The 20,850-nt window shown below is 34.6% G+C and overlaps 1 protein-coding gene across 8 annotated transcripts in view; it reads right to left on the reverse strand.

Annotated features, from left to right (window-relative positions):
- The window catches only part of BRD1 (bromodomain containing 1), a 61,329-nt gene that overhangs the window by 10,327 nt on the left and 30,152 nt on the right, over positions 1-20,850 (reverse strand). For 6 of the 8 annotated variants that reach the window (XM_080351510.1, XM_080351511.1, XM_080351512.1 and 3 more), the window contains 3 exons: positions 19,990-20,250; positions 16,306-16,794; positions 219-354 (listed from right to left, as the gene is read on the reverse strand). In XM_080351510.1, coding sequence (XP_080207636.1) covers positions 219-354; positions 16,306-16,794; positions 19,990-20,250 — 886 coding nt within the window. Of the gene's footprint in view, positions 1-218; positions 355-13,993; positions 15,992-16,305; positions 16,795-19,989; positions 20,251-20,850 lie in introns of those variants that run through there. The other 2 variants (XM_080351513.1, XM_080351514.1) reach the window with 2 other exon arrangements.

Here is a 20,850-nt window from a genome sequence, read left to right on the forward strand (position 1 = left end):
CCTCACCAAAATAAACACACCCATTTTTAGTGTTCAGGATTAGGAAGGTACTTAACATATTATATGCATAATAATGTATATGTATCTATACAGAAAAGAGAAACATAGTCAAGTATTCTTTTTTCTAAAATTTATGCAATCCTCCAATATGGGTCACAGGCAGTATAGAAAACTGATATATTCAGTCTCAAATTTACATTTCAGATTTACAGTTTTACCTTGAGTTACACAAAAGACTGTTACTAGATGAAATGCTAGATTCTGATGCACAGCGGCGACGAGGTTCAACTTTTCTTCCTGGCGTATCATCTAATGCTCTATCTTTACTTTCATCTCCAAAACCATTTGACAGACCTACAGCATAACACAAAAATAAACTGCATCAAACTGGAAACCACACCATTTTCATTAACACCTTTTTGCATTCGCACATTGTATCATGATTGTTCTGTACTTCAGTATTCCGATGTGACAAAAAGGAAAAACATGAACATTAAGAAAATATACCATTTCAAAACACAGTATTATAAATAGGAGGTTCCTGTAGTCCATATTTTAAAGACAGCATGGAAATTTAGGTAACATAAAAAACCGTGAAGATTATAACATGGGAAATACCAAATGGAATATCAAATCAGTCTTTGTATGTAATGTTTCCAGCTATTAAGACACGCTGCAGAAGTTGAGTAGAAAAAAAATAAGGGAAAAAAAAAAGGTTACAAACCAGGCAGATTTACCAACTCAACACAAGACCCATTCAAATACAGTGTTACAACTCTAAGACAATACATACTGAAAATCCCTTTCCAACACTAGAAGTAAAGAGCACCCCTTCTGATGCTATCTCATTCTTCCTGAAAGTCTTTCAATTTTAGTAAATTCAGACTGACATTATCATGCCTGGTTTTGGTGAACAACAATCATAACATGTGTGTTACTGTTTGACTGTGTTTCCCTCGCACAAGTTTATATACATCCAATAATATTGCATTTTTATTTCATAATTGTAATGAATACTTAAAAGGCTTTTATATACAAGCTACTGATTTGATGGGCTGCTACCAATCCTGCTCTGGGTTTGCTAATTCACAAACAGCATAGTTATTATTAAGCCATTTCTATAATTGGCTAAAGAGACAAATTAAGAGGTTTAAGATAGCATTCTAAAGACGTTCCCAAGAGAATGGAGGAAATCAGAACTAAAAAAGAAAGACTCCAACAGAGTCTCAAGACTATCAACAGAAATGAACTGGCTAAAGACAATGGTACTAGTCTGCAACCAACTACTGTGAGCTGTAGACTGCAAAGAGAACAGAAGTTTAACATGAATTCAACTCTGAGCACTTACTCCCTTACAAGAAAGTAAAGTTTTTACTTATAGCATATGACTAGCATGTTTCTCATAATGCAAAAAAGAGCTACCCATCCCAGCCATCCTGTTATCAAGAGTCTTAGAAGTCATGAGTTTGCTCACTCAGACATAGTCAAATAAGCTTATGTAACTTCACCTGCCTCTCCATAGAGCACTTAGACATGGAGACAACTACAGCAGAACTCCCTTTTCTAAACTCTAATTTTTCCAGTCTGTTCGCTACAAAACCTCCGCAAAGAAGGCTGACAACTAAGGAACTTGAGCTCTGCAAGTTACTCTGTATGACCCAGTTGTACCTCAAGGCATTTCCACACAGTGATTTAAGGGATTTCCCGCTCCATGCCCAGGAGACCTTCCATTTAGGCTATTAACATAATTTTAGATTTTTAGGAGAAAAAGGAAGATTTATTCAATGGTTTGAAAGATTTACAAATAAGTATTCTCTTTCATTTAGTTGGCAGTGGAGAACATTTATTTAAGAATGGCTGTTATGTAACTCCTATATTTGCCTTTGATTTCATAGACAAGAAGAAAATGATAAAGGAAGCATTGTTTGCGTGTTCAAGCATCAGGCTACATGCTATTGATTAATCTTGTTCTCATTCTCAGCAAGTCAGTACAAAAAGCAGGAGATTAAGAACTACTTCAGTCCTAGACTATGCTGGAAGACCTGTCAAAACAAAGTATTCTTGATGAGAAAGCTTAAAATCCCCTATAAACTATCACAGCACACTTCACGTAGCATCTGAAATGAAAAGATGAAAAAGCATTGTGCAAAGATAAAAAGATCTCTTAGGTCTCTGTAAATAATGTATTTTTTATTCTTAGATATCCTGTCAGACCTGTTTTTCAAGTGAGGTGTAAGAACTGTTTTTGTTTTCATTCTGCCAGAAGCCAGAGACACATTACTCAAGTTATCATTCAGGCATCTAGCTAATATAAATCAGCTATCAGCAGAAACAAGTTAGATCACAGATAAAATTTTAAATTTAAAGATACATCAAGTAATTATTGCTACCAGAACCAGAGCCCAGTTCAGGTTCCCAGTGGACTGAAAAAGTGGAAGTAAATGCCTGTTTATTCTTGTAAGAGTACGTATAAGATGTTTAACCATATGTATGCCAAATATGACCTGGCTACATATCTCTATGTATACTGGTTCTGTAAGCATATGTATATCCAGGACAAAAAAACCCCAAAAAGTTATGGAGCATCTTCACATTTTAATGCTTCCATGAGTTTGACTGTGCTGCCACTGAAATGGACATTTTGGTGCCCTCAGTCCCTTGCAATGGTTTATTCTCATTGTCATCGTATCAGCACCAAGAAATACATGGTCAAGGTTTAACACACTGGACACAGCAACCATGTGATTCCTTGATTGCTGATGCTGAGAAACAAGGGATGCAACAGAAACATGCAACTACAGCGATGGAGACAGCTCTCTGCAGTGGTAATCCAGTTTTATGCCAGTTTAAACATAACCTACGAGTTTATGATTCATTTAATTCAATAACATACGTTTTTAAGATTACAGTAAGCAGAGTTTTTTCAATCATCTGTAGAATGTTTACTAGCAGGGGAAAAAAAACCTGACAAATCAGGAATACTAAAGTGCTGAAGAATTTAGAGCTTCTCAAACATATTTCTCTCTTGCTTGTGGAAGTACAAAAAACAAAGAACACGCAGGCTATTCAGCAGGAGTAATTTTCCTGAATATCAAGCCCTGATTGACATGAGCTTACACAATCCATGAGATTCAAGGTTATACAGACCACTTTTCAGAAATTATAAGGAATAGGCACTATTTTAAGAAAGGAGGACCTCAATGCTTATTTTAAACAAAACATGCTCATATCTAGCCATAGACGCAGCAGTTCCCAAGTGATCTTGTAACTTGCCAGAAAAATCCAGGCAATAAAATATAAGTACTTTATGGAATCACTGATGTGCAAAGAATAAACAGATAAACTACACTTATATGCTATAACTGGAAATTTGAGTCTCTTTAGATCATTACAAAGCTCTTTTTCCCCATGAATCAATAAACAGCCAATCTCCGGTAGCTACTAGAGTAACTGAGATTAAAGAAGAACCCCATTTGCTTTAAGGAATGTGCATTTTATTGGTTGAAAAGAGATTACTAAGAAGGTCAAATAAAGAAAATCCATAGGAGAAGTAACTAATCCTGCTTTTACAGATTAGTAGCCTGCGTAAGCTTACAACAAACCTCTATGAGCCACTTATATATGCCAAAAGCTCATGCTTTTGTCAGATCAAATGAGCTTTCTCTGCAGTCATGGAGTGAAACTTTATTGGGTCAGGTACGGAACACACACAAACTGCCTTGTCACCAGCACCCTTGATTTAGAACACCACCACTCAAAAAAAAAATACCAAACATCAAACTAAAAGCTTTTATTAGTGGATGATTTTATCTTCCACTCTAAGTTTCTTCAAAAGAGCAACAACTGTGAAGTAAGATGGAAAAAAAAAAATGACAAAGATGATTAGCTTGATACTTTTTCACAGGTTTCTCACTGCCCTGAAAATTGTATTTATCAGGGAAAATTTCAAGTTTTTCTCAACAGTAGCAGTTTGCTCTTAAACTGCAATTAAAACATTCATTGACTACCTACATCAAGCAAGTTAGAATCTTGTTGCCCATAACAAATTAATGGAAGTAGGAAAAGGTAACTGAAGAAAACCAGCAAGGTTTGGAAAAAATGACAGAGAAACAAAACTCAGTGTAGTCCAAGGAGCATCATGCTCCATGAATGTACAAAATGCCACCACAGAATTATGCATTTCAGCATGTAATCAAATCTTGCAGTTCTGCTGAAACAAAAATAAAACAGCAAAACTTGTATGAAATGATTCTATAGCAATTAAAAATTTGGATTTGCTTGATGCAAAACTAAGCATATTCAAATGTAAGATGAAGTGCTGTATTAAAACCACAGCTGAAGAGCTAAGAAATGATGAGAACTGTTAAATAATTTCAACCCCTAAAAAAACAACTGTACACAGCACAACATCAACTATATAACACTATTTAGATTCATTTTACCAAGCAAGGACTGAGCAAGTCCTGACTTGTGCACTTACCCAGCACCAGTGACGTTAGTCTTCATTAAAATAAAGAAAAATGGGTATAAATGCACAAATATAAGTAAAACATTTTTGTACACTTCTCCAAGTAAGATTAGACTGGTTTTTGTGGAAGGGAAGAGGACCGAGATGAAACACTCTTAACTAACCTGCTCTCACAGAGCATGTTCTGGGAATAAGAACACTGGGATTGGTAAAAATCTGCGACCAACTTGTGTCACATATACTACAACACGTACAACTTTATAACTTACGGAAATGGGGCAATATATTGAATGAAGAGCATAGTATCATATATGTCAAAGACTTCCTCCAACAGTGTTCATTTTTTTTTGTTTTAAGGATGGCTGGTGTCTTCAACATGATCCAAAATAATTACTTCAAATGTAATTGTCTTTCTGTGTTCCAAAATGATCATTAAATTGAATTCCATTCCATGTTGAGGATAACATAAAATAATTAGGATCCAAAGAGATAAATACCCAGTATGATATTAGTTAATATGAGAACCTGGAAGACAGTTAAAAAAGCCATTAAGTCTCTCTGAAAGGAAAACAGAGGTTTCAAATAAATAAGCCATCCTTACAGCAGTGTCCGGAGACAGTGAGAATGATACAAGTGTTCCACATATTTTAACACTAATACTCAGCTGAAGTTTCAAAAGAGGCAAAACTAGACTAAAAGTTTCACTTTGATTCAGACATCCTTCTTGAATAAGAAAATATATTCAAGGCATTAAAAGCACAGAATACAGCCTCCATGTGCAAGACAGGCATCAAGAACATCGTATTGAAACGTATTTAAAAATTCCTCCAGCTAGAGTAAGAAGGGCGATGACCCTAATTTAAGAGGATTTATATATACAGGTACACACAGACAGGATAAAGGAATACTTTAAGGTAATAAATAACCCAAAGTTATTGTATTCTTAAATACGTAAACCTTGAAAATGGGTGTAATTGCAGCAATAGGAAGGTATCCATAAAGTTTTTTAGAAGTGAACCTTGAAGTAACCCTATAAATGTCTACTTCCACCAGTCAATTCTGGAGTGCAGTAAGAATATCAGACACAATCATTCTTTTCAGAATACAGAGATGAATATCTCAGTACATAGAGGTTTACAGTTCTTAAAAGAGTCTCCAGTGTGCCAACAATGGGAGCCAGTTACTCACAAGGATGATAAAGTTTGGTGTGAAGAGTGCCTTTGGAAATGAAGCTTTTAAAACTTGATTAAAATTTGGTCATGGTCAAAGATAGCAAAGAAAGCTCTGTGTGAGCCCATGACGTGGCACTCAAACACTAAACAGGAGCATCTTTCAAACCCTAAAGAGAAAAATTTCATCTTTGTCTGTTTAAGTAGCATGTGATGAGTACAGCTTGGTGGCTCAAAAAATAGTCGAAGTTCAACAAGTTGCAAAAGAACATTTAAGAATTTATCCTGTAACTACTAATTTGCTTCAGAATCTGTGAATAAGAGGTGCATCTGGCTAATCAGATGAAAATGTGCTAAACCAGCTGAATATAAATTGTGCAACAGAAAGGAAAAAGAATCAACGTTTAATCACTTCATCTTATACAAGACAAGGACTGCCTGTTGCTCTGTGCACTACAACAATAGGATCACTGTATTGTACGACGATTGTTCAAGACATTTGAAAATATTCAAGTGAGAGGCAACACTAGTAGAGGAGTTTGACAACTTTCCAGAAAAATATGAAAAGAAAATAAGAGCATACAAGCAGAAACATTTATCATAAAAAAGCTGTACATCTTCTCGAGAGTATCAGCTGTTGTAGTTGTATAGAAAAGACTGACGACAGTAGTAGTATAGTAGAAAATGCCATTGAAATGTGCAAGCACAAAACTTTAAGAATTTAAAACTTTACAAATAGAATTCTTTATTCAGCTCTAGCTTATATGATTTATGACATGTAAACCACACACAGGTGACTGTAAAATATAAGATTAAAGTTCCTGAATCACACATAGATCAATGCATCTGTCATTCAGCATCCAAGAAATACAACTTTAGAAAGTCAGTAATATTTAGGACTGTCTACCTCTAATTTTCTAGGCAAGACCAAGGATTTAAGATCAGAATCTTTTTTCCAAACATTTTTTCTGAACTATACAGTAATGCAAACAGTAAGGAGCCTCTAGAAAAAATACTTTCATACACATTCTTCACTTGAAATTTCTATTTAATCACCTACAAAATCCTGATATAAATTAAAAGAAGGAAATCTCAAAGAGATTACATTAATAAAGACTATTTTCATACTCGTATAATGACAAAGCATGATAATTACCTATGACTATATATTGCATCAACAAAAATCTAGTGCCTAGCAGTCTTTCAGAGCAGCCCAGCAGGACCTACAAAGGCAGGCTATTCCTTTTCCTAAATGGAACTTATTTTTCATAACTACTATCTAAAGAGTTTCATTATAAAATTTATATCTAAGTAATTTATATATATATATATATAAAAAATTAATCTAAAGGATGTTTTTTTCTTCTTTGAAAGTAAATGTTTCCCTGTAATTGTAAGAACACAATTGCTAGGCATGGTGTCCAAAGAAAAGGAACCAGACACACAGGTGAACTTCAGAACTCTCTTATGTAAGTGCATCCAGCAATTTTACACTATTAAAAAGGAAACAAATAATCTACCATTTATTTGCCTTTTACAGCTATTTAGAAAATTGATTCTTAATTTGTGCCTCATTCTAGGACAGGGAAGAGAAATTGAAACTAAAGTTGCCACTGAAAGAAAGGAAGGCAGAAATGTGAGGTGACACAGAGGACACCACAGTAAACTGCAAGTCCTTGCATTAACCAGTTACCTCATTAAGTTGCAGAGTTGCATTTTTTACCCCATTTTCCAGGCCTTTTGAACCTTGAGAGGTATTTCACAGAGAGAGGAAAACTTCAAGTGATTCAGCATAAAAAGATCCAGTGCTTACTATGGGCATTGAACAGTCTCCCTCCATGACAGCTTGGTCTGTACTTGGGCAAGCACACGATCTGAATCCTTTCAGAAACTAACATCGCACTAAAAAATTATTCCAGCCTAGCAAAAAATGAACAGTGATTGCAATCCTAAAATTGTCTTCCTGGCTTCACCGGAAGGAGCTTCAAAGACAAAACAGGATGTTTCACTGCTTGTGCAGTCAACCTGACAGTGCTTGAAGCATCATCAAGTGAAGACAATCCAGGGCTATTAAACTTCAACCTGGCTTTGCTATTTTTAGGCTGACCTGCACATTCACATCTTTGTATCTAATCAGATTAATGTATAGTATGTTTTTTTTTTTCACCTCAGACCTAAAAATACTTCTATTAAAAAAACCCAACAAACTAGAACTCAGGAGTACTTAGCCATTTTTACCAGTCAAAGGTTAGTTTTCAACATCTACTTTCGTCTCAATTTTTTTCCAATGACACATTGTAAGAAAGAAATTTCTGAGGGACAGCTTTATCATTACAGCTTTGGTGGAAGGGAAAAAGGGAAAAGTAAAAGAAGAAAAGAGAAAGAAGGGAGGAGGAGAGAAAGAAAAATGTAAACAGGGGGAATGTTACCACGTTAAGATAGCATGGCCTGACAAAGTCCAACTGACAGTACAACCAAGAATGCTGTTTTGGTACCTATAAACACAACTTTGTATCAAGTATTTAACCTATTCTTGTGTACTGTACGTTTCTTTTTACAGGATACCTTCTTATGTGTACACTTCTGCCATTTCCCAGCTACTCTTATCCATAGAAATGCTTATGCAATCTTTTCCATTTGAGAAGTATGCACAAGGATATACACAATACCACAGTTCACATGCCATGTCTGCTGTATTGCTTCTTGAAGCAACTATTCCAATTCTACTTGGCTCAAGGATCCCTTATTCCTATTTGGCATTTCCAAGCAAAAATGAAATCTTGACTGTGTTCCGGCTTGAAAGGGTGAAGCTAATCTCTTCCCAGGAGCTTTTGATAAAGAAGCCTAACAACTGGGTAAACAGGTTTTTCTTTGACAGTATATTGGGTAACTGCCACAAATTATTTTTTTTAAGCAAACTTTCCCTCATGGAAAGGAGCCTTACGGACAGAGTTTTCCTTTTACCTCCCAATTCTTAATTTTGCTTGCAGTACTGTCTCAGCAGAAACCAAACTGGTCATTTTCCTTCTAACTTTGTAAAAATCATTTTGAGATTCCGTTTTTATAGAGCACTTATGTCCAGCACTCCAGGACAGAAAGATGTCCTGCCTCATCTAAATGCTTGTGGAAGATCCTTGGTTTAGAACAACATATAGACAAAGAACAGCTACATAATCAAGTGAATGATCAAAGGCTGATGAAACACTTAGATGCTCTTGAATTCTGAGAAGTTTGTTCTGTCACAACAGAAAAGGGTAGAAATATATCACAAATGAAGGATTGCCGATTTTATTTATTGGTTTATGATTTAGTAAGCTTTCTTTTCTACTTTACATGAATATAAGCCATTGTACAGGAAAATAATGAGAAGTAACGCCTACCCAGCTGACTTAAGTAATCCAGAAATCAGAGCTACATCTCAGGATGGAAGGATTCAGAGAGCCTGCATGCTACAGCAAGAGAGTATATTCTACCATAATTATTCTTCATTGAGGACCGTCCTCTACACATGTAACCACCTAACGTATTCTCATCTAGGGGGAAAAGCAAAATAAAAAAGGAAACATCAACAAACCCCCCGACACATCTTTTCTGAGAGACATTCATCTTGCAGTCAGTCATACCACAGGAACCGTCTCCCTCTCTCTCCAGTCACAGCAGAATGAGCTCTAAGTCACCTGTAGTTTTGACTTCCAGGTTCAGTACCTGAAGTTAAGTGTTGGAGTCACTGGATTAATTTTTATGATCATCCATCTCTTAAATCAGACCTATAGGTGAGTATGTGAGGGTTGGATCAGATGACCTTTAAAGGTCCTTTCTAACCAAAATGATTCTACGATCCTATGATATTACAGAAAAGCCAAATATAACGTGATTTGATCAACTCTTATGTATCTGATACAAGGGACTTCACAATAACCAAGCCTGTGAATTTCAACACAGATCATCTATACTCAGCCCCAACACCATGGCAAGTGTGTTCTTAATTTATAAGCATAGTGTGGATCTCCAAATCCAGTCTCTTTTTTAATACCTTCAATAAATGCCACAGTTTTCTGTTTACCATCTGCACCACACAGAAAAATTAGTGTTAAATGCCACAGATGAAACATGTAGAGGACTATGACATTTTATTTTCTAGAAAGCCAAACCTGGGCCAAGAAATGAACTAAGCATTCAAAAAAAAAAATGAAATGCCAGGATACAGTAGAAGGCTTTACAATTCCTACAGCATCAAGAAAAACAGGGGGTATCTAGAAATATTTTTTATCCTTACAGAAAATTCAGTTATGCTGATCTTAGAAAACACAGCTATTTTTAGTTGGGTGCTAATAATTAGTATCTTTAAAATAACCCAAAAGATAGTAGTTTCAAAGAAATTAACAGGTTTGAGACCCAAGAAAAATTTCTAAAATACTAATGCATATTATAACTTACACATGCACATACTTCATAAGCCTTGAAAAGGACAAAACCCCCACTTATCTAGTTGTTCATCAAGTCCCACTGTTCTTGACCACGTCACTCAAAATTCTCTCTATTCTAATAATATAAAATCAAGAAATAAGCCAAAGATTTTTAACAGCGAGGAAGTTAATACTACGGTTCTTTAGATGATAGAAAACCAAGAGGAACATTTTGTTATCTTAAATGTGACTGCAACCTCTGACTGGTATAAAATAATTTCCTTCCCTCTCTTTCTGCCTTATGCACTTATTTTATTCCACACGTATTACAAAAATCCCCTCCTATTTCTCAAAATTTTACCATAAATTAAACTGGCGAAAATTTCAGTAGAGTTGCCAGAATTTCTGTCTAAAGCTCGAGTGGGCAAAATACAAATAAAGAAATGGAGCATTGTTATTTTCAAATTTCTTTCCTTAATTTGCGTGATTTTCTCCGCAAATGGTCAAAGTTTCTCAGCAGCCTACCATCCCACTAATACAAACCCCACCAAAACCACCCAAAAAACCCCAAGCGAACAAAAAAAAGAAAACAAAACCCAACAAACACTTGTCAAAAAGAAGGAAAAAAAATGCACTAGCATTTCTCCCAATAATTTTGGAAGCATTCTAGTCAAACTTCACTTTCTCAGGTGCTTCAGTGCTCATCGGCTGCTGTGCAGCCTGGTTTTGTCCTGACAGCTCAGCAGTCAAGTGGTCCTGTAGTCCCTGTGTCTCTACACTGACAAATTTAACAAGCTGAGGGATAATTCCTTTTAGGCCTTCACAATCTCCAATGCTTTTTTTGTTTTCACATACACCTTAAAATGTTTTATGTTTTGAAACTTCCCTAAGGCAGGCAGCTGAAGTTTTTGGACATCATTAAGTGCTTAAATAACTGAATTTCTCATCAGATTTTACAGGAAACAATCCCTATGCATCTGAAGAAAAAAAGAAAACAAACCACTTTAATTCAAAGCATAAGGAATCTGGATCTGACAGTACATCTAGTCAAATTACTGCATTTTACTCATGAATACACTATCATTTCTATCTATGTTAACCAGATGATTAATTATGCCAATTGTTTTTTTCACTGAGCAACTTCTAATCTAGTTTGTGATTCACTTAGTGGGCATAAGTTATGTTCTTAATATACATATTTTACTTTCATTTCTTCCATTTAGAGAATGGTAATCAAATGCTGCACATATGAAACTTGACTTCTAATCAAATTGGCCTATGCTCCAGAGAGCCAAAGATTCATTAGTAATCAAGTACTGAAGAATTAAAAAAATAATCTGTGTTCCATTTTACCCCAGATATAAGCTCTATCCTTATCACACCAAATAAAATTAAGTAAAAGTGGTATTCACTACAATACTAAGTTATATCAAAGGCAAGTGGAATTCATATACAGGTTAACTGCAGACAGTTCTGAAGAGCCATCAAACGTTTTGCAGCAATCTCAAAGTCAGGCCAACATTTACTAATAACATTTAATATGGTATAATTAGATTTGTTGTATACTGACAACAGCATGCAAAGATATATTAAGAAATTATAAATTCCCCTGCCCCCCCTCCAATGCTGTGCTTTTTACTGTATTAATACTCTAATTCGGTGATCCATGTTATAAATATGTATTTACATCCATTTCAATGCCTTTAGAAAATCTGTGTAGCTGAAAGCAAGAAGAATGACAAATAATTATATGTTTCACTGAAATTTTCTATTACTTCTATCTCGCCAAGAAATAATAGAAAACCAACATACTGTGCTATAATAATCACTATTTGCAATCCTAATTCTATGATAAGTTGAAGTGATTGCTTATGACAGTATATTCTAAATATTTAGCTTCTAATAAAAATAGAAGGTACCAACACAATAACAGTGAATTACTATCCTAAACTTATGAAAGCTTAAAGGTGATGGATAAAACCAAGAACATAAAAATTTGATCTGAACCTAATCTGGCATTTTAACATGTTTAAAAGGTATCTTAGACCAGTCATGTGTTCCAGGACTTTATCTTACCTACACACAACTGATAAAGGCAAATTTTCAAACAATTGGTAAAATCTACCTTCTATCCATTAATCACCTTTTTTCCTCAGATGTAATAATTGCACCAACTCATTTCCTGATGAAAAGGATTAGCATTTGTAACCAAGGGGCAAGGTAAGTATACAACGGATATTTTGAAAAGGTCATTGAACTTGTTGCAGTTAACGTCTGACATGCCTGAACTTCAAGAATCATATGTCGTTCTCTGATGATGTGACCAAAATTTCCGAAGTAAAAACAATCTATCGGCTTTTTGAAATTGCTAGATACCATACAAAGCAAAGTCAAGATACATCAAGTGCGTATAGAAAATTTTTAAACACATCTCTTGACTATGTAGTTGTCAGTTTCCACATATCAACTATGGAGCAAGATGTGCTATATAAGTAATTGATAATGCTCTACTAGAACACTCTGAAATTAGACTTTAAGGTTATATTACACTATTGCTTCACATTTGTTAAACAAAGATTCATAAAGGGGGCCAGAGTAATAAAGTGAACCGCTTTCAGTCCTCTTTGAAGTTTAAGTCACGTTGTACAATAGTCTCCCTATTTCTGAAAAAAAGCTAGTATTTCAGTAATTATTTTGTATATGAATAACAAAAACACATGGGATACCATATAGAGTGCTGATAGATCCTGTATGTGTCTTTCTTGAAACTAACTGGCAAGCACACCAGCTTCAAACGTAATTCAAGAGAGCATAATGAAAGGCAGTCTATGAGAATAATGAAGATCAAAGTAGCTGCAGTTTTACATTACTAGGGAAGCTTTAGAGCAGGAGTGTCAAACTCACTTTCACCAGGGGCCACCTCAGCCTTGCAGTTGCCTTCAAAGACCCAAATGGAATTTTAGGACTGTATAGATGTAGGAGCAGTTAGTCTTCCTTTGAAATTTTTCATATAAGAATACATGAGTGACACGAAAGGAGAAACACTGAGGAGAGTGAGTAAGGTGAAGAATAAAACAAGGCTTCTTTAAGTAATAGCAAAAATCCCCACAATGGTTATGAACACGTAAGGAAGAGAAAAGATGTGACAGTGCAGCTCATGACCACTCTGAAATATCAATGCCTCGTACATTAAGCAAAGTCCTTTTAAATTAGTTTTTTCCTATATCCACAAGAATTGAGGATATTTAACATTCATAGCAGTCACAGAAAACTGTGATGATAATTCATATTCAGCTACTGTGATTGCTCATGAAGGTGCTAACTCACAAGAACACATGTGAGAAGCCTGAAGCATGCTTTTTCTATCAGGGTATGTTTTTGGATGGAAAACTTCAGATCTGCTGAATTATTTTGAATAAAAACAATTTCTACCAGCACCACGATACTAATTTTTTTTAAAAAATAACCAAACAGAAAAAAAGATGTGGTGATGTATACAGTAATATATATTTTTATCAGAACACAGACACTTGCATGAATCGACATCAGCTTGCATATGCAAAAATAAAACAATTCAACTGGTTTTAAATCTTGGAAAGCATCTGAGGTTTGTACTGGTATCCTGCTGAATCATGGCTCAGAATAGGCGCCAATTGTAAATTGTTTGAATGAGTATGGAGACACATTTTGAAAATGTGTGAGCAAAATGTTTGGTTGCACACGGAAAAAGAATTATGGGATTAAGAAAAGCTGACACATCTGTATGAATGATGTATCTTTAAAAACCACATACTATTAAAAATAACTAGAACACCTTCAGGTTAATTTAACTTGGCTAAAACATTTCAATACACATACAGTCTCTTCTTGAAGAAACAAATGAAAAGATTAAATATACATGCCCGCTAAGGATTAGTTTTACATATATTTAATTCTGTGCATATCTTTATTGGTTCAGGAAGAGGATACAGAATTTTGTTAAAAAAGAAAAAAAATCTTTTAACATTTTGGATTTCATTCTTGTTAGTAGCCTACGTATTACATAGAACAAACAGAAATCCCAAACCCCCTAGAAATTCTGAAATGGGAAGAGTACTAAAATTAGAAGAAACTATCCATAATTGCTTGGGTTGGTGGTTGTTTGTTTTTCTCTTGTTTTGAAGATAATCAGAAGCATATTTGCCCCACATACATCTAACCCCATGGAAAGAAAATCAAACCACCATTTTTTCAAATGCTTTTAAAATCTGGTGGTTTGTTATTTCTTTTTTTAAATGGCCAAAGATTAAGTCAGTTTTCTTGTATGATAAAAAATGACTTCTTCTCCAAAGAAATAATTCACAATATTCAAGATAAAATGTTCAAGGAATTAGTAGTAATTCCTGGTCTCATCTAGCACAAAATTATTACTTGTGCATGTGATAAAATACAATCTGTATACGTGTACATAATAAAATTATCTAGATGACACACTGGTAAATCAGAATATTTGGAAACCAAAGCTGTTTATATCATTAAAGGAGATCAACTCATTCCTATCATTACACTATCTTAACATGATACATGATATTTTTTTTATATAAATAAAATATGATATATGATATATGATATAATACCTTCCTACTTCAGAACTCGAGTAACAAATCACAGTATCACAGTATGTTTGGGATTGGAAGGGACCTCAAAAGATCATCTAGTCCAATCCTCCTGCTGGAGCAGGAACGCCTAGGTGAGGTCGCACAGGAACATGTCCAGGTGGGTCTTGAATGTCTCCAGAGAAGGAGACTCCACAACCTCCCTGGGCAGCCTGTTCCAGTGCTCCGTCACCCTTACTGAGAAGAAGTTTTTTCTCAAATTTAAGTGGAACCTCTTGTGTTCCAGCTTGATCCCATTACCCCTTGTCCAAATCAAGTCTAAACGGTCTTTCCAAGATGTTATGAAAAGGAATGGAAACGGGCTTTCCAAAGAAATGAAACAAAGAAACAGACATATAAATGAAAATATTTTCCCCGTCAACAACTCTTATTTTCTCACACTATGATTCTAGCATTGGAATAATTTTCCTCCTCACTTGATGATTAAAAACAAAATCTCATTTAAAAACAAATAAACAAACAAACAAAAAACAACAAAAAAACCCACAACAAAAAAAAAACAACAAAAAAGCCATGAAATAACCAAACACCAAAAGCCACCCTCCCCTCCCCCCCCCGCCCCCCCCCAAAAAAACCCCGACTAATAATTTAAAAACTCACCATAACAACAACATAAAACATTCACAACAGAACTCAAAAAAAACCAACCTTATTTTCCCCTCCAACCCACAAAAAACACAAACAGCTTTTGGAGTACACAACAAATGTTAAATTACATTCCTAATTCTTTCATTCAAAAGCACAAAAAACCACATGCTGTTTTCATACCTGCATATGAGTTATCAACATGACAACGAACAGAGTATTTATCTCAAGGGTAATATATGTCATAGCAATGGCCATGGATAACATTACGGAAACTTATTTAAGTAATTTCTTTATGCTGCTGTTCTTCCTCAAAGAGGGTTTTACTCCAGCTTCTCCAATAAACAGAACTATGGTTCACTTAAACTGTACTATACCAATGTATCAGGATAGGGGTTTTTTTAATGTTCTTTAGAGAAGTCTCACTAAGAGTGTAATCCTACACCTAGATTCTTCAACTTCATTTATTTAAAAGGCACAGACTACAGAAAACAAATACAGGAAATGTTTGGGATTTTAACACTTGCATAAATTACATGGGTATACAAAGCACCGCATACACAGACATAAGTTAAATAACGTGAAAATATGTTTGGAGTAAATACTACAATAAAATGAACTAATACACGGAACATGTATTTTTGTGAGGTTTCCATGTAATTTAACAGGGAATTTCCAAAAAAGCAGGTGATTCACCTTTCCTATTCACTGCAACAAAAGGAAGTAGAAAACAGCTCAAAACAAACAAACAAAAAATAAGCCACTCATGGATGTGAATTTGAAGATTCCATTGTTAAAGTGAAAACTGCAAAAGTAAAACTTGATTCACTAAGTCTAAAGTCTAAATTGTATAGGGCCAACACAAAAATGAATCAGTAATTTTCTGAACTGCAACTACTCAGCTATGAGAGAAGTGTTCAAGTGCTAAAATCTGAACATTAACAATTACAGGTATGTAAAAAAATTAACAGCTATGTTAACTTTCAAGGTGCATCCATTCAAATAAGTTCTGTAACATTTACCTGTATCCAAGCGCTTTACAGGGGACTCATCATCAACCTCAGAATCTCCACATGCACTCCTTGATCTTTTCCTTGGGTGCAGAAGTGTCTCCAACCTTGGAAGGACTACAGACAAAAAGGTTTTGGTCCCTAGCTGTGGAGAAGTTGGCTGGGTTTCAGTGTTCTTTGCAGACTTTTGGGGGCTTATACTTTTCGATTTGCAGAAGAGAATGGATGTACGTCTGTTTACATCAGTTGATGACTCAGCTACAGCAGAAACAGTCGACTCATTGAGATTACTGTCAAGTAAGTGTTCTGGAGTGTGTCCATTTATTTCTTTCTGAATGGAAGTGCTATATAATTCATTATCAAATTTTACTCTTTTGTAAAGCTTACTCTGCTCTGGATTGAGTTCTACTGGTTTGAGGGTTGGTGGTTCTGAATTAGTCTCCAAGTTTGAAGGAAGAGGTAATGCATCTGATGGTTCAAGTTTAGGGGGAGATTTATCTCCTGAAAAAATTATAAATAGAGTGTGATTTTTGAAAACCTGCAGTTATAAAGTCTATATAAAACTCACTATATATGTGCAGCCCACCAAATAAATTGTTGTTTGGAAACAAAGCATAACATTTTAAAAACAAACCTTGACTAGCAACAATCTGTCCTAGTTAGTAGTTCCTACTTTTATACTGGGAATGTAACAGGGATAGAAAAGTAGGTGTTTACAGTTGGTGTTAACAATTTACACCTAAATAAATACGTTTTACTTCTCATGCAGTTATGTTAGTTTCATTAACTAAAAACTAAGAAATCTATTTTTTTAAATAGAAAGTCGGGGTGGTGGATGATTATCTGTTAAATGCAATTATACTGCCATTCAAGTAAAATTTTTGATAATGTAAATTTTTATCTATTTCACCTTATCAATATTCACCTTACCTGCCTACAATAAATTTTATCAGATAAGCATTTTAAATAAATAAATAAATAAATAAAGTATTTGTAACCTGAACTACTAGAGTGAGCTAAAATGCATTATAAAATTTATAGAAAGGCCAAATTTGCAAAGCTGTTTTACATCTGTGGCTAGAAGTTTTATCTACTAAAAAGAAAGAGAAATTAAAAAAGGGGAGGGGAAAAAAAAAAACACCCCAAAGTCTTACAGCTTGATTAGTCACTAGTTGGCAAATACAAACTTGACAATGCAGACTTGATAGGAGAAATCAGAAAAACCACCCTCTACCATTTTTAATTCCTTTTCTCTCTTCCCACCCCCACCCCCCAAGATGATCATGTCTCAGTCAATTCCAATAATTCTATGCTGGGAAAAGAAAGAGATATAACTGTGAGCATATCAAACTAGTTTCACTTTTTCATGCCAAGTGATGGGAAACAAAATAAACATTCTACTGTTGCAGCATTCTCAAATACAAGTAGAAGGATTTCCTAATCCATAATTATCAACTCAAAAAGATGCTAAAATCTTCTTTCTAGCTTCCAAAAGGATCTTAAAAACCAGAAGTTAATAAGATGCTTATTCTAGAGTAACTGTATGAGGCCAATGTTGATCACATGATCTTTTAAAATTTAGTTAATTTTTCTATGCCACCTGAAAAAGGTGTAAAAACTCAAGGGTTAAGCCCACTATCTGTAGTGGAATAAATATTGTCTCTATATTGTTTTTGTTTTGGCTCAGCAATGCCTACTTGGAAATCAATGACTTCTAAGTGCAGAAAAATCTTTGCCCCATTGTTTAAGGTTTAATCAAACAAAAGCGTAGTTCATACTAAAAAATGTATCGTGCAACTGTGCTCACATACTTCGAAGGCATACAAATATCTGAATTGGTAAATAATATTTCAGGAAGATATTTAGAATGAAATTTACAGTCAGATAAGCATGTTTAAAGTGCCACCAATTAAAAAAGCCTGTAGTTTAAAATGTCCAAGGTGACCGTTCATTGTGAACAAATTATGATTTTCTATACAATTAATTAAAAAATATTCACAAAAATCTGTAAGCACAGCAAAACACTACAGAATTATTTAGACACTAAAACCTAAATTTCATTGGGTTATTCTGGTACCATATTTTTCACATGATCAGAAACTGAAAGCATAATTGCAAGGGCTAATTTGCAGGTCTTCTTAAGTCAGGTCCTGTAGATATCTTGGGCACAGGATTCTACCTTCCTCATCCTTCCTTCTGGAAGTTCATTTTCTTTACTTCTCTAAGTACCTTCCATTTCAGAATCAAAATCTGAACCAATGACTACTACTCTTCACTAGATCAGAACTGTAACAAAGATGCTAATCAACTCTGGATCGTGCTCTTCATTATGCTTTTTTAAAAGAGTATAGTGTAAATATAAGAAAACAGTTACTGCTCACTTTTGGACTATTTTTTGCACAATAGCTGCAGTGTAAGGCTGTGTCATAAAATGTTAAGCTACAAGTAAAAGAAAGTTAATGTACTCGTTATCTGCCAGAAATTACACTCATAAAGAACTATATTTAGTAGCATCATCACTTGAAGATTAAAAAACCAAAAAGAACCCAAAGAAAGAACCAATCAATCTTTAAATGTTTTAAAAGTACTTAATGGCCTCAGAAGACAAGCATGCTGATTTATGTACACTTTTTCTATCATAGTCATTCAAGTCTCAAGGAAGTTATATGTTTGAAAAGCATTTTCTTAGCCACACTAAGAATTAAACACCAAGTTTCTGTTTGAATGGCAGTTAAGGACAGTCATTTTGTTGACTTTAACTTTCAAAAACTTTGATAGCATCAAGCTGCACCAGACACAGACAGTTTTATTTATTACAATGCTTCCACTTTCCCTTGAGCTCTTTCTTCCTCCCATTCAAAACACTTAGTCAAAATGAAACGTCTCTAACTCTCCTAAAGAAAAATAGGCTAGCTTTTTAGAGGTAATTGTGAAACACACTCAATAGAACTTTGTTTTTCAGAGACTAGATTTTCTTTGCATAATTTAAAATTGAGAAATAAAGACCTCAGTAACCGATTTAAAAGCAAAAATGCAAATATTATTTTCAACTGAAATAAAGTTAGGACTTTCTAGTATACTGCTCTCATTGAAATCAATGGGAATTACCCAAGAGTAGATGCAGTTCTGAGATCAATGCTTTGAGGAGGAAGAGAAGCACAAGGGGAAGGACTGGTTAGATATGGCTGACTTGCCTCTACAACATGAAATGTGTTAAGTCCTATCAATAGTTAGTTTTATTTTAAATAAATAAATTAAAAAAAAATCCAAGCCTGCCCTCTAGCCTTCCCAAATTCTGAAGTAGAGAATAAAAAGTGCTACAAACAACAGCAAAACAACAGAGTTTTTAGCACTAATGACCTAGGCTCACTTGATGCCGAATACATATTTTGGCATGTAAGTGTATTTCTGAAAGTAAAAAGATGTTTCCAATTCCTTTTCATATGAGATTGTTTGTACTTTCATTTCTTAAGACCTAAATTTTTAAAAAGCCTAGCTACTGCGAAAAATAATGAAGGTTTTGTTTAAAAATATCAGCATTATATTCTTAAAATATTTGTTGCAGTTAAGTGGCTATTTGTCCATTTAAAAATTAAATACAATATTAATTTATTATACTCTTTAATTCACATGATTAAAGCACTTGACTGAAGAGGTTCAGAACAGTCCTGCTTTAAACATGGCTTAAAATCTTACCTTCTTCTTCTCCGTCTTGTTCTAATGCTGCACTTTCTTCTTCAAAACTTCCAATACCTGATTCTATTTGAGGAGCCTGGTTGTGTTGCTGGCTTAGTTTGTTGCGAATAATGCTGATTTCTTTCTTTAACAGCTTTGATCTCTTGCTCCTTGACCCACTGGATTTCATTGCACAGGTGAGATCAAGTTTCTCTAGCAACTCTCTCAGCTGTTCTTCCAAGGACATATGCGCTCTGTTGGCAGGATTCAGTAACCTATCCACTGAAGTCAAAATATGTATAATTGAAAACATGTTAGTGTTTCCCAGAAAAATAATACCAAAGGGGAGTAGGGGAGAAATAATCACTTGCCAGAATTAAAATATATCACCAAAAAGCTATTTAGATTACAGTCTTAGTAGCTTCACCATTACCAGTGAAGAAATGTTGAAACAAATTCCTAATATATCATTACTGTTCTTCTTGATTAGCATTATGCTCAATAAAACTAAGTAGTAGAGCAAAGAATTGAAAGGTCAGAAAGAAGGCACAATTAATCCCTCCCACTCTGATAGATTATTTCCTTCGTGTCAAAGAGAGGGGCAAGACTGTGGTTATAAAAGAAATATCTTAATAATTCTCCTTTACTGACAAAGCCTCAGAAGCCTGATGTCTATTTCAAAAAGAGTTATTTTAATTCCTAGTATTATAAATGTGCTGGATGTTTTTAATTCATTAGGTTATTTAAGAATGCACGTAAGTTTATGTGCACTGGTAGTCGTTTTCCGTGACTTATAAGCATATACAATCATGTGAAAGAAAGCACTCAGGTTAAAAACCTTTTTCATGTATTTTGTTAAATTAGGCTCTGGCATTGTCAAAA

This window comes from Nesoenas mayeri (assembly GCF_963082525.1).
Source record: "Nesoenas mayeri genome assembly, chromosome: 1".
Taxonomy (NCBI): Eukaryota; Metazoa; Chordata; class Aves; order Columbiformes; family Columbidae; genus Nesoenas; species Nesoenas mayeri.